At 40.6% G+C, this 12,907-nt stretch overlaps 1 protein-coding gene across 2 annotated transcripts in view; it reads right to left on the minus strand.

Annotated features, from left to right (window-relative positions):
* Positions 1-4,116: 4,116 nt before the first annotated feature.
* Positions 4,117-12,907, minus strand: part of camkvb (CaM kinase-like vesicle-associated b) — a 46,171-nt gene continuing 37,380 nt past the window's right edge. Inside the window, exons 4-11 of one of the 2 annotated variants that reach the window (XM_061786029.1) lie at positions 11,961-12,035; positions 11,585-11,723; positions 10,312-10,432; positions 10,134-10,209; positions 9,389-9,525; positions 9,144-9,222; positions 8,952-9,039; positions 4,117-8,147 (exon numbers count right to left, since the gene is read on the minus strand). In XM_061786029.1, the coding sequence (XP_061642013.1) occupies positions 7,824-8,147; positions 8,952-9,039; positions 9,144-9,222; positions 9,389-9,525; positions 10,134-10,209; positions 10,312-10,432; positions 11,585-11,723; positions 11,961-12,035 (1,039 nt within the window). In that variant the 3' untranslated portion in view covers positions 4,117-7,823. The remainder of the gene's footprint in view (positions 8,148-8,951; positions 9,040-9,143; positions 9,223-9,388; positions 9,526-10,133; positions 10,210-10,311; positions 10,433-11,584; positions 11,724-11,960; positions 12,036-12,907) is intronic. The other variant, XM_061786030.1, reaches the window with a different exon arrangement.

Raw genomic sequence — 12,907 nt, forward strand, 5'->3', positions numbered from 1 at the left:
TTGATCAATAAGGTACTACGAGATATGATAAACTGGATTTGCCTGGTTTATTTAGAAGACATGTTGATTTTTTTTCCAGAGATCCCGTGGAACATGTCCAGCATGTTCAACTCATCCTCCAAAGGTTATTGGAGGACAGGCTTTATGTCAAAGCTGAACAATGTCATTTACATGTGACATCCGTTTTGGGGTTCTTTGGAGAAGGGCCAACTCAGAGCTCATCCAGTTAAGATACAGGCAGTGGTTGGGTGGACTACTCCTATATTAAGAAAGCACTTGCAGACGTTCCTTGGGTTCACCAACTTCTACAGGCGGTTCATACGCAATTACAGCAGTAAGGCGGAACGTCTGACAAGGCCAACATCCTCTAAGGTGCCTTTTATTTGGACCCCAGATGCCGAATCCGTTTTGGGGTTGCTAAAACCATTATTGACCAGTGCTTCTGTCCTTGCTCATCCTAATCCAGATTTTCCATTTTTTGTTGAAGTTGATGCATCAGATACAGGATCCTGTCCCAACAATCCCCAGTCGAAGCTGCACCCCTGCACCTTCTTCTCGCGTCACCTCGGTTCTGGAGAAGGTAACTGCAATGTTGGTTATAGGGAGCTGCTGGCCATATTTCTCACGTTGCAGGAGTGGAGGAACTGGCTCGAGGGTGCTAAGATGCCATTTTAGGTCCTTACTGATCACAAGAACCTCTCCTACATTTTCCCGACCAAGAGACTTAATCCATGTCAAGCACGGTGGGCCCTGTTTCTCACCCGGTTTGAGTTCACTCTCACCTACGGTCCAGGCACAGAGAACAGCAAGCCGGATGCCCTGTCCATGATCCGCAGCTCTATCATTGAGGATGGGGTTTACAGAGACCATCATACCAGAGGACAGGATTGTCGGGACTCGCCAGTGGGAGGTGGAGAGCACAGTGGCCAGCACGGCAGGAGAGGCACAGGTCCCCAAAAGGTGCCCTGTGGATAAACTGCTTGTTTCTGTTCGCCTACAACCCGAGGTTCTCCAGTGGGCACAGTGTTCAAAAGTGGCTTGCTATCTGGCGTCAACAGGACTCACTTTCTCATTGGCCAAAGATTCTGGTGACCCTGTCTTAGGAAGGACGTTAAGGAATTTGTTACCGCCTGCTCTGTCTGTGCCCACAACAAACCGTCCCATGGGTCCTTGGCTGGTCTACTGCATCTACTTCCCGTCCCATCTCACCCTTGGTCCCACATTGCCCTGGATTTCATTATGGTTTCCCCCGTCAAAAAGTTAAACCTTGTTTTCATTCGACCATGCGACATTTTATCATTTCCAAACTATAGCTTGGGTTGGATGTTTTTGTAAGACAACACACTTTGTAAGATAAGGCTTCCATCTTGCCAGGCTACGCCATATCCCAGACAGATGCAGAAGACAGGAGATTGTTGTCAGATGTACTAAATAGCCAATACTTGCTATAAATTCCTGTAACTCCTTCAAGGTTGCTGTAGGCCTTTTGTTAGCTTCCCTTACCAGTTTAAAAAAAATATTATTATCAACTTTGGAGGTACGTCCATTTCTTGGTAATGTCCCTGTTTTGCCATATGTTCTCAACTTGATGACTGTCTTCGGTGTGTTCCATAGTATATTAAATGCCTTGAAAATTTTGTTCTTGTATTTTTCTCCTGACTGATTCCTTTGAACAGCGGCAGCCCTCTGATGTTGTGGAAGCTCTCTGGAGACCAAACATTGTGCTGTAACGTCCATCCATCCATTTTCTGAGCCGCTTCTCCTCACTAGGGTCGCGGGCGTGCTGGAGCCTATCCCAGCTGTCATCGGGCAGAAGGCGGGTACACCCTGAAGTGGTTGCCAGCCAATCGCAGGGCACACATAAACAAACAACCATTCACACTCACAGTCATGCCTACGGGCAATTTCGAGTCTTAATGCATGTTTTTGGGATGTGGGAGGAAACCGGAGTGCCCGGAGAAAACCCACGCAGGCACGGGGAGAACATGCAAACTCCACACAGGCGGAGCCGGGGATTGAACCCAGGTCCTCAGAACTGTGAGGCTGACGCTCTAACCAGTTGTCCACCGTGCCGCCTGTGCTGTAACGTGATTCCTAAAATATCATGAAAATCATACTACAAGATCTTTGTTTGGGGTTAATCAGAGGTAATTTAGCATGAGTTTGAATTCATGGTCAATTCTGAACACCGCCACAGATATAAAACACACAACACAACCACATTATCTCAAAATGTTCATTTTAATTCCCCAAGCTAAAAGATTTAATTTATTTTTGAGTTGTACCAGTTATACAGTAGGTCACATTAATGGTGGAAAAGGTTTTGAAATAATTTTTCTTGGCACCTTTTTTATATCATTGGCATTTGAACTGGGTTGTGTAGACTTTATATCCACTCTATAAACCCGCGTCTCCCCAAAAAACACAAATAAACAAAAGCATAGTATACAAAGAATAGACAACCAAAAAGGGCCTAAATATGCCACGTTAAATGTGTGTCGATGATTAAATAAGGAAAATCATTGCTGACACCTTGCTGAGTACAATGAACCCCCTCCATTAAAATGTAATTGGGCACTGGCACACCCAGTGTAAATCTAGCCTATGAAGGTACCAAATCATATGAGAATATAAAAAGCTTTGAGACCGGCTGCTGAGGAAAACAGCGCTAACACTAGAGGGAACCATCAGCATATGCAAGGCAAGCCAGTTGTCTCAAATGCATGAGAAGACATTCAGTGAGAGAGACAAAGATGTGCAGTTTGACTGTTAGTGCCGTCTGCAGCAAAGGTTGGAAACACACCAAAGACTAACATTGACCTGCAAAATGTAATGCTATAAAAGAATACCAATGGATAACACCAATGCAGATATGGGATGCTAGTCACAACTAAAATGTCTTTGAATTATTCATGTAGAAAATACTAGAAGTTGTCTTGGTTATCTATTCTTGCACAGATGAGAGAGGTCAACAGGAATGAAATCTTTTGTTCTCTAAGGAGCTGTAGTCTGTTACCAGTGATACTCCTCTAAGCATTGCTTCTATTATCCGCTTGTTGTCAAATCAGCTCCCAAGGAATAGAGATTCTTCTTCTGTTATCTGCTATCAGGTTGGTCATAATTTAGCACCTACCCTGCCGAGACAATCTAAATCTAATTGTTGCTTTACTTACATGGAGACCAACCACGACATGCTAAGGGACCTGCCGACCCGCACGTCACACGGAATATATTCATAACACAGGTACTGCTAAAACTTATCCACCTGAACATATATACACTGGATAGTGTGAAAACAAATACATATGCAAACCATTGTGATGAAAATATGAATAATGCAATTTTCACTTGGCTACAGAGTGGGAAAATGTGTGATTCTCCGTTACAGACACCAATCTGTTATATGTTATGTTATATTGTAGTTAGAGTGTGAGCTGTTTGGGTAAAAGGTTCCATCGGTCTCACTTTTACCTGTGAATGTTGTGCATATTACATCACAAAGGACAGTCGTGCAATACACGCGACATTCATCCGCCACTAACAGTATTATAATTCTTTCTACTCAGTAAAGCTACTCGAGAGGTGACGTCATTACAAGTGTGTGGACTGTTTAATCTGCTGTTGCTTTGGCAGGAACTATTTGTTGGTTGATATTTTGCCGAAAAATGTGACTCAAACATTGCATCTCGTTTCCAGAAAAGACAGGTTGTATTCAATCTTTGCTTTTTTTTTTTTTTTTAAATGCTGGTTTGTGTCATTCCACTCACCCTCCCACGACTGATGTCCATATGCACAAGAACATAGCATGATTAGTATTACGGTTTATTATGGATTGACTTAAAAGTATGAAAAGCCACGGAAACCCCAGAATTCCAAGAAACGTGGAATGTTGTTTCAAGCTGATTGAAGTATTGTGAAGCGTATTGTCAGATAACACTGCGGTAACTACTGAAATTCATGCATGCCCAGGAAGTTTGTACGCATGTGTTTGTATGTAACCCACATTGAAATCGGCCATATAATGATTCAAGCTCAACCATATATATTTTTTTCTTTTTCTGAAATCCTGTTCCTTTTTAACTGAATCACATCTGCACTGAGAAATGATCACAGAGATCGGGTGAATCATATTTTATTACCACCAAAGTCATCAACTCAGTCAAGTAGTACAATACAGAGCCCAGAAATGCAAGATAGGACCTACAGCTGACCACTGGTCCGAGAAAACATCACAACAACAAAATACGCCTGTGAATGTGTGGCAAATGACCAGACATGGAATACTACATTGAGAAATGTAATGGGGCGAAAGCATTACTTCAAACAGTGTAACAGTGTTTGTACAGTATTTACTGTATCTGTCATCTAAACAAACAGGATGACTTACATCAAATCATCTATCTGAAATTCTGAATGAACCTCTTATCAAAGACACAATAAAAAAATAATAATAATGGATTCAGATTAAACACAGGGTGAATATGGTTTTGCAGCAACAAATCACTTTGAAATGTATGTTAACAAATCTTGTGTCATTTGTATCTAAAATACATATTTCTTCATTAATTCTGGATTATGGACAATCTTTTTGGTGAAGAAAAAATGCGCACATTTTGTATGTCACCGTTTGTTTCCTATAGAGTCGTATTTCAACGTGTTCGCACAGAAGAACAACTGGGGACACAGGCATAACAACATATTTACACGCACACGCACCGTATATGTTCCCCCCAAATATCTGTGAAAAGGTGAACTTGCGAATATGCGGAGGTACATTGGACTTCCCCAGCTGCCGTCAGCAATCATTTTTCTCAATTAATCATTCATACACCTCTGATGTGCCTTACTTAGACCATATTTAATTGTCTCTGCTTTCAATCGACACATTTTAAAGTGTTTATTTGCATTGTTTGGGCAGACACAAGTGTATATAAATCGGTGTATTTCGATGGCATCAACGTCGTATACCTGATCAGTCCATTCACGATGCAGATTTCCACATTTGGAAGAGGCCTGATTCAAATCTAAGGATATCCACTCCTATACAGTTGACACATATCCAATTTGTGTTACTTTTTTTTTTTTGTGTCATTTGAACCATGCAGAGTAAATTCTGTCATTGCGTCCATCAGCCTTCAGCCTTTTTTTTTTTTTTGTTACATACTTACACACACTGCCATGATATTTGTTGTGGTTGACTTTGTTCTGATTAGATTTAGTTTTTATTTCATGTAATGTCATGTTTTGCCTGCGTCCCTTTTTGTCGTGTCTACTCGTTAGGTTTTCGTCCCCAGCAGTTCTCATCAACCCTGCTCCTTGTGTCTACCAATGGGCTTCCTCCAGCCTCCATATGGGCCTCATTGTCTCGTCAATTTGCTTGTATTTCGTTCCCTGGTTTCTTTCAATCTATGTGAGATCATTGTCACCATATGTCACGTTTCTGTCGTCGTGGGGAGTTTACTCCCCATTTTTGTTTGTTACTTTGAAAAGGTTTTTTTGGGGGGGGGGAGGGGGACTTCGTTAATTAAGTATTTTGAATAGCCAATGTGCCTTGTTTGCGTTTTTTGTTTTTTAATTTTTAATTTTTAATTTTTTTTGGGGGGGGCGATACACCTCCTCCCCTGGCTTGCTTCTCCTCCTTCCCTGAATTTGGCTCCACCTGTTTTGCCTCCACACCAACACCACATAAAATCCACTTGTGACATGCAGGCACGCACGCACACACACCCACACACACATGCATGCACACACACACGCACGCACACACACGCACACACGCAATTAAACAGTCTCCTATTGATTTAATGGCCAAGTGGCAGCTGGCAGGGACTACAAACTTCCAACAGTAACATGGACAATCCAAAGGACATCATGAATCCGTGTTTCTGCAGCTTGTCAAATATACCGCAATTTCCACTCCTTCTGTTGATCATTATTAATGCTTATAGGTACCATTGACAAGAAATGGTACACATGCATTGATATTGATTACTACTATTACTATAACAAATGTGTGATTAAGACGTTGTGGCACAGGAGTAAATACCCCAATGCAAAGTGTAGACCAAGGCAAACTGGGATGTAGCAAAACAATAACTCTCTCAAATATGATCAGTTGTGATGTCATTAAGTCTACTGTGGTGCTTTTAGCAAAGAAAAGCTACAAACTAATTTAACTGCATAGAACTGCCACGTGATGAATACTGCTCATATTTTATAAGGCAAACATGAACATGAAGTGGGGCACAAAATAAAACAGCACATAGAGTGAAGGCCACTCTTAAAACAGTTTCAACACGCCATGTGTCAAGTGTAAAGTTGGAACCAGTGTGTCTTTAACCACCAAGTGGCTGTGTACAGTGAATATAAAAGTTTACACACCCCTGTTCAGATGCCAGGATTTTGTGGTATAAAAAAAATATGGATCAAACAATTGGAAAACAAATTATCTTTTCGAGAGGGGAAGTTGAGCAACTGAAATGGTGTGGTTGCACAAGTCTGCACATCTGCTTAAAACTGGGGATGTGGCTGTGTTCAGAGTTAACCCATCACATTCAAACTGCTATTAAATAGGCAGCACTAACCAATTAAAGGGCCTCTAATCAACCCCTAATCAATTTCAGGTTCAAATTCTAGTGGTTAGGCTTAGGGTGCTTTTTTTCTTTAAATTTCTAGCAGAAGTCAAAAGGTGCTTCACTCCAGTGGTGCATTTGCACCTAATGTACCATTTGGAATTATGGCCAGAAAGTTTAATGTTGGTTTCGTCGGACCTTAACAAAATTCCCCAAACACGTCGGAAAATGTGTTGCTGTGGTATGTGTTATTTTGGGTTAAGGGGCACTTTACATGGTGGCAGGTGTGGGCTGAACCATTAAGTGATTGGTTGATTGTGACCACAGCTACATCCCAATTACAAGCGACTGTGCACATTTTTACGAGCACATTTTTAAAAGTTGTTTATTTTTTACTGTTTTTCAATTGAGTTGTACAGGCTATAGGTCACATTAATGGTGGAAACGATTTTGAAATGGTTTATCTTAGTGTCATTTTTAATCTCACAAATAATATATATCATTTGAAAAGTGAGGTGTCGGCTTTTTCTATCCACTGTAAATGCAAAATAAACAGCAAAAAGTGAGAATGCATGCTTTTTCAGCTACTTCTACAAAGTTCTCCATGTACAAAATCTTTAGACCTACAACTATGTGGTTCTTTCCTGATCAGGGAGTAAGCAAATGACCAAACTGTTTTTCTTCTTTTGTGCTTTTGTGTGAGGTCACACAGGGGCCAAATATTCGGCTATTTCAGCATTGTCCAACATATAGTAACTGTTAGGTACTGTGGATATGACAGAACAACCTCCCTTATTCGGGTCACGGGGGTACGTGGCGTTAACATTATCAAGTTTAAACCTTTGTCCGTTTTAAAGAACAAATGCTGGCAGAGAGATATTTCCCAAGTCAGCTTTTAAAAAGGAATCATCACTGATTTAGACTTCTTAAATTCTTATCACTGAGAGACATAACAGAAAGTCTTTGTTAAGCCACAACTTGACAGCAAATCTGTTCTTCCCCTTCGAACTAATATTAATTAATATTTCATAGAATCTGTTGTACACTGGGGGCTAGGAAAATAAGATGCAATTCAGTTAAATAGAATGCTGATGCAACGCAGAGCACTCAGGAAAGGTAGCACACAGCCTCCAGATGATAATAATGCTGCAAGTAAGAAGCAGAGTCAGTGTCACCATGCTAGCAGCTAATGTACAGTGTGCAGGAGTTGGCAGGTATGCAGAGGTCACAGCAGTAAGGGCAAAGGGGGGCTTAGCCCTGTTCATCCCCCACATCATTGCCTACATGGAGCGGAGCCACAGTATCTCCATTGCAGCGAGATACGGGCTCTGCTTCCTGCGGCGGTGGGTTCGGCAGCTGTTGCTCTGCCCCATCTACGGCCTCTAGAAGAGGCTTGTTTATCTCCGTGACCACTTCCTGTGGTGTGGCGGCAGCAGGTGAAGATGCAGAGGCGTCTGCGGCAGCCTCGGGCGCTGCGGGGTCCGCTGTGGCGCTGGCTGCCGTACCGGAGACCTTTGTGTTACTTTGCTCAGTTGCTCTCAGTCTCTTCATGATTGTGGTGACCCGTACAGCTTTCTGTAGGAGTAGAAAGCAGGCTAAATGAACTGGTGACTTGACTTACAAGAGTTTTTTTAACGAGCCACCCCATGGTCGATTTTCTCTGAAGTACATCCAGAAGTAACACGGTACCGTCTTTGACTTTGCTCCCTCCCACTCCGAGCCTCAGACGACAGCACGCTGAACTTTAGTGAAGTCAATCGGTTGAGTGAAAAAATAACATACGTCTTACGTCAACATTAAGGCAGCAAACAAGCTAAACAGTGACTTAAAAGGTGGGTCAACGTAAATGCAAATAACCAGCTAACATTAGCATGTATATTTTCTGTACCATACGAGCACTGCAGACACTGTCACACAATGCCTGCAAAAGCAAACATGACAATTAAATAAACAGAACTGTGAGGCGGATGTGCTAACCAGTTGTACACCGTGCCCCTGCTACCTAAAGTTGAATAATAAATTCTTCACACAAACACAAATGGCATTGAATTGTGTCATAATCCTTAATGTCTTTCAATATCAGGCATTTGTGTTCTTCCTCTTCAGTTGCCATCTTAAAACTGTCACAAGTGTTCACCCCCATCCTACTGCTATTGCACCATAACACACTGTTTATAATCAACCCAACAAGTGCTTCAACAAGGGCTGCAATTATTGTTTAACACCTTTGTCATTATCTTTTTCAGTATAATTGCTTGACGGAATTGTGACTGTTCACTCAATAGTATTATTGTTTTTTTGTTTTTGTCAATATTCTAAGAAATGTGTTTTCAAAATTTTGAAAAAAGAGCCACCTGGAAGAGGACACATAGCACTTACCTTCCATTTGGCTCTTGCAAAGTTCTTCTCTATTTGCGCACATACGTTTTCCTTGATGTTTTTATCTGAAGCTGTACCACCAGAGATCCTGTTTTATAAAAACAGGGACAGGGAACACAGAAACACTATTGTTATTCAATTTCTTGGATCATGTTTACAAAGAATGCGATTCATGTGCTCTAAAACACCTACCATTCATGGTTTATAGCCTCCTGAGCCGTCAGTCTCTGGTCTTGATCCACCTCCATCAGACGTGCAACCAGACTCTTAGCTGTCAGAGGGAAATGAATGGAAATTTCAACAAAGGGTTTATTCTTCTGATGGATGTCAGCGGTTTTATATTGGACTATTTTATTTTGCTTTTACAAAAAAAAAGAAAAAAAGAACGCATACATGGAGTGGTGTCATTATGGTGAATCTCTTCAGCATGAAAATACCTGAATCTGAGATCTCATCCCAGTATGGAGAGTCAAACTCATAATCGCCTGCAAGGATCTTTCGGAACAGGTTCTTATCATGATTTTCATAATCATCCTCATCACTCTCATCATAGAAAGGAGGGTTGCCCGACAGTCTGCAGTTGCAAAGAGAAAAGAAATAGAAAGAAAACAACATATACGTGTGTACCACCATATATATTTTAAGAACACTGACCTATCATGAAACAGGACTAAGATCTTAAATGGGGTTCACACAAAAGGCCCAGTGGATGCCGTGTGGAACGCTGCCTCTCAGAGCTCAGTGTTGGAACAGACGTGTGGCTTGGGAAGGACAATTGCGATTGTCGCTGGAGATATCGCTATGTGTGCGGTGTGCTCTGTTGGCAATCTCAAGCACACCACACACTATAGGAGCAGTAAGCACACGCGTGCCATTTTTAGTCCTCGTCATGTGTGCTGTCTGATGTTAAAAATTAGTATGTGTGACCCAACTTGAAAGTTTCACTCTGTAAATCTCTGTGAAGCTGGCAAAACAAAGCCGACAGAGGAATTATCTTTGACACTTAAATATTATAGAGATGAATCTGTTTAAAACACAATACAATTAAAAATTAAAGAAAAACATTCGGATTACACCTAGTTTAGGATTGAACCTTAATCAATATAACTCAGCACTCGACAAATTGCAGTTTTACTGTATCACAGACTCAGTCTCTCACAAGCAATTAATCTCGTAACTCACAGAATGTACATTATGACACCTGTTGCCCAGCAGTCCACAGGCCGACCGTACCGCTGTCTGCCAACCACCTCGGGCGCTGCAGAGGAACAAAGAATCAGGATGAATTGATTGCTATTAGGTAATAACAACAGTTCTTTGTACTGTCTTATTTGCCTGTATATGCCCTTCAAAAACTCACCCAAATACTCTGGAGTCCCACAGGGGTCTTTGATTAATCCATTCTCCAGCTTGGCAAGATGGAAGTCACTGATGACTATTTTAGAGTGCTTCAGGCGGTTGTAGTAAACCAAGTTCTCCAACTGTGGCAATTAGAAACAGTAACGTCATAATTATGTTAAAAGTAGTGGTCAAGAACAATTCAAAAGCTTATAGGATCTCCCAAAAATTGAGAAGTGTAATCTGCTTTGAATGCACCGTGTTAAAAAAGGACAGCTGAAATACTCACCGCTTTGTCCCTAACAAAGAATGAACACAGGGGTTAAGGGCTACAATTTGATAGAAACAGTAGAAACATTTAGCATTTTAAATTGCATAATGGCTCTTAATAAATCTTTGAGGCAAATATGAGCGTTCATATTTAACTTCCACGATGAAACACCAGACTTATGCATTTGCTTTCTTGGCAAAACACAACGGGATCTTTTTGTAGTTTTTCCAGCAATATGTAACAAACAACATTTTATGCAGTAGCTTTTGTAAATATGTAACAAACCGGAATTGTTATGCAGCATCTTCCGAACATTATGTAACAAAACGGAATTTTATACGTATATACATTTTATATACCCTAAAAAATATGTAACAAACCAGACTTTTCATGGAGTAGATTTCAGAAAATAGATAACGAAACACTTTTTTTTTTGTATGATTTTTACTCTGTATGATCACTCTTTAATAATAGGGAATTTAATTTGTTTTGTAATATAAGAATAGATAAATTTCAATATTTTTTTAAGAGTCAGGCAGAGCTGCGAGGAATGCAAAGTTATCAATGTCCTTTCACCATCGTTTCTGTCATAGTGTGTTGTGTGTTTTTCTTTGCATATTAAGGACAAAAGTCCTGTTTTTGTTTTAATTCCTGATTTAAAAAAAAAACAAAAACCTTTGAGCAACACGTTTTTCCTCATGTTTTTGATATTGTAGTGTGAAAGCTGCAGCTGGCTACTAGTGTGGAGTGAATGGGTGGTACCAATGGGGAAATGAAATGCCAGTACTTTCAGGGGACTAAAAAAACAAGAGGAACTAAGTAGTTCATTTTTGAAATGATGAACTTTGTTCATTTTATGATGAACTTAGTTCAAAATGTTGAATGTTGTGTGTGCACATCCTTTTCTCTAATAGGAACGGAATAATTGATTGGATATTCAAAGGAATGTGTTGGATGTTTTCTGAGGCTTAGAAGTGAATGAGTTTAATCTAGAGAAGAAGCTCTCTTGTGAGTGACGTGTTACCTTAAGATTTCTGTGAACAATGTGCAGGGAGTGGAGGTAGGCGACAGCTTCCAAGACCTGGCGCACCACATTGCTGGTATCCCGCTCTGAGTAATAGCCTTGATCCAGGATCCAGTCGAACACTTCTCTGCCTGTTGCACTGAGGAAGAAGAGGAATTCCCTTATTATGTCGCACATTTGTCGAAGGTGTATATCTATGTAAACAGTATACTGTACATATTTAATTTGAAAAGCTGGGATGTCACTCTTTAAACATTTGTAACATATTGTATGTGATGACTGAAGCTGCTACTCACGAGTACAGTAAATGATCAACACAGCAACCCAGAATGACCACAAAGACACAAATAGCCCTTTCTCCTTCCGTCAAACTTACAGCTCAAGAAAGAGGAAGTATTCCTTTTTAGTCTCAAAGACATCCACCAGTTGGAGAATATTGGGATGCTTCACCCTGAGGAGATTTAAGTAATAGGGATTAGCTGTAAGCATGTGTTACTATCAGCAGCATTAAAAAAGGAGGATTTGACAGGAGCCTAATTCTGGTTTGCCCTACTGATTAACTATGTCACATTAAGCCTTGAATGAGGCAAATGTGCGTTAATGTGCTGCTACCTAATTGCCTTTCCCTGCTATTATTTACTTCCCTTGACAATAATAAACTGCCGAGTTCTATCTTGTTGACGGTTAAAAAAAAAAAGAGGTACACTGGAGTTATAAGCAATCAGGCTTATGCGCAACCAACATGCGCATTCAGCAAAACAGAATGAAGCACTGTGCTGGGACCTGTAGGAATATTAAAATATTAAAATATTAGAAATGCTAAATGTCTACAATGCCTTTTCATCTACACAAGATGTCTGCAAGAGCTACCAAAGATCACCATACGTTTAGTCTTTGTTCATGTTTCCGTATACTATCATCCGTATATGTTTAAACTATCACTGATATATTCTAGCAAGTTCGGGGTCAAACCATCATGTCATCAGCCTGTAGTTGTCTTAGTTCTCCCTACGCACACGAGACGTCCGCCAACCTGTATTCCGGCTTGGTCACGAGATGTTGAGCATAAGGCCCACCGACGGAGAGATTAAAAAAAAAATCACACAGCTGTATAATATTGATAACTAGACACCAGGGGTTGGCACACAATTAGGTTACCCCAACCTAATGGATAGACATTTACATTAAACACACTGTATATGTAAATGGTCTCAAAGCAGAGTTGCAGTTTGAAAGTAATACACAATTCAGTTGAAAGATTACAGAATGTCATTTCTGTAAGTATCAAGGGAAAAATACACACACCACAATTTGCATGCCTCT

Source organism: Phyllopteryx taeniolatus, chromosome 9 (assembly GCF_024500385.1).
Source record: "Phyllopteryx taeniolatus isolate TA_2022b chromosome 9, UOR_Ptae_1.2, whole genome shotgun sequence".
Lineage (NCBI taxonomy): Eukaryota > Metazoa > Chordata > Actinopteri > Syngnathiformes > Syngnathidae > Phyllopteryx > Phyllopteryx taeniolatus.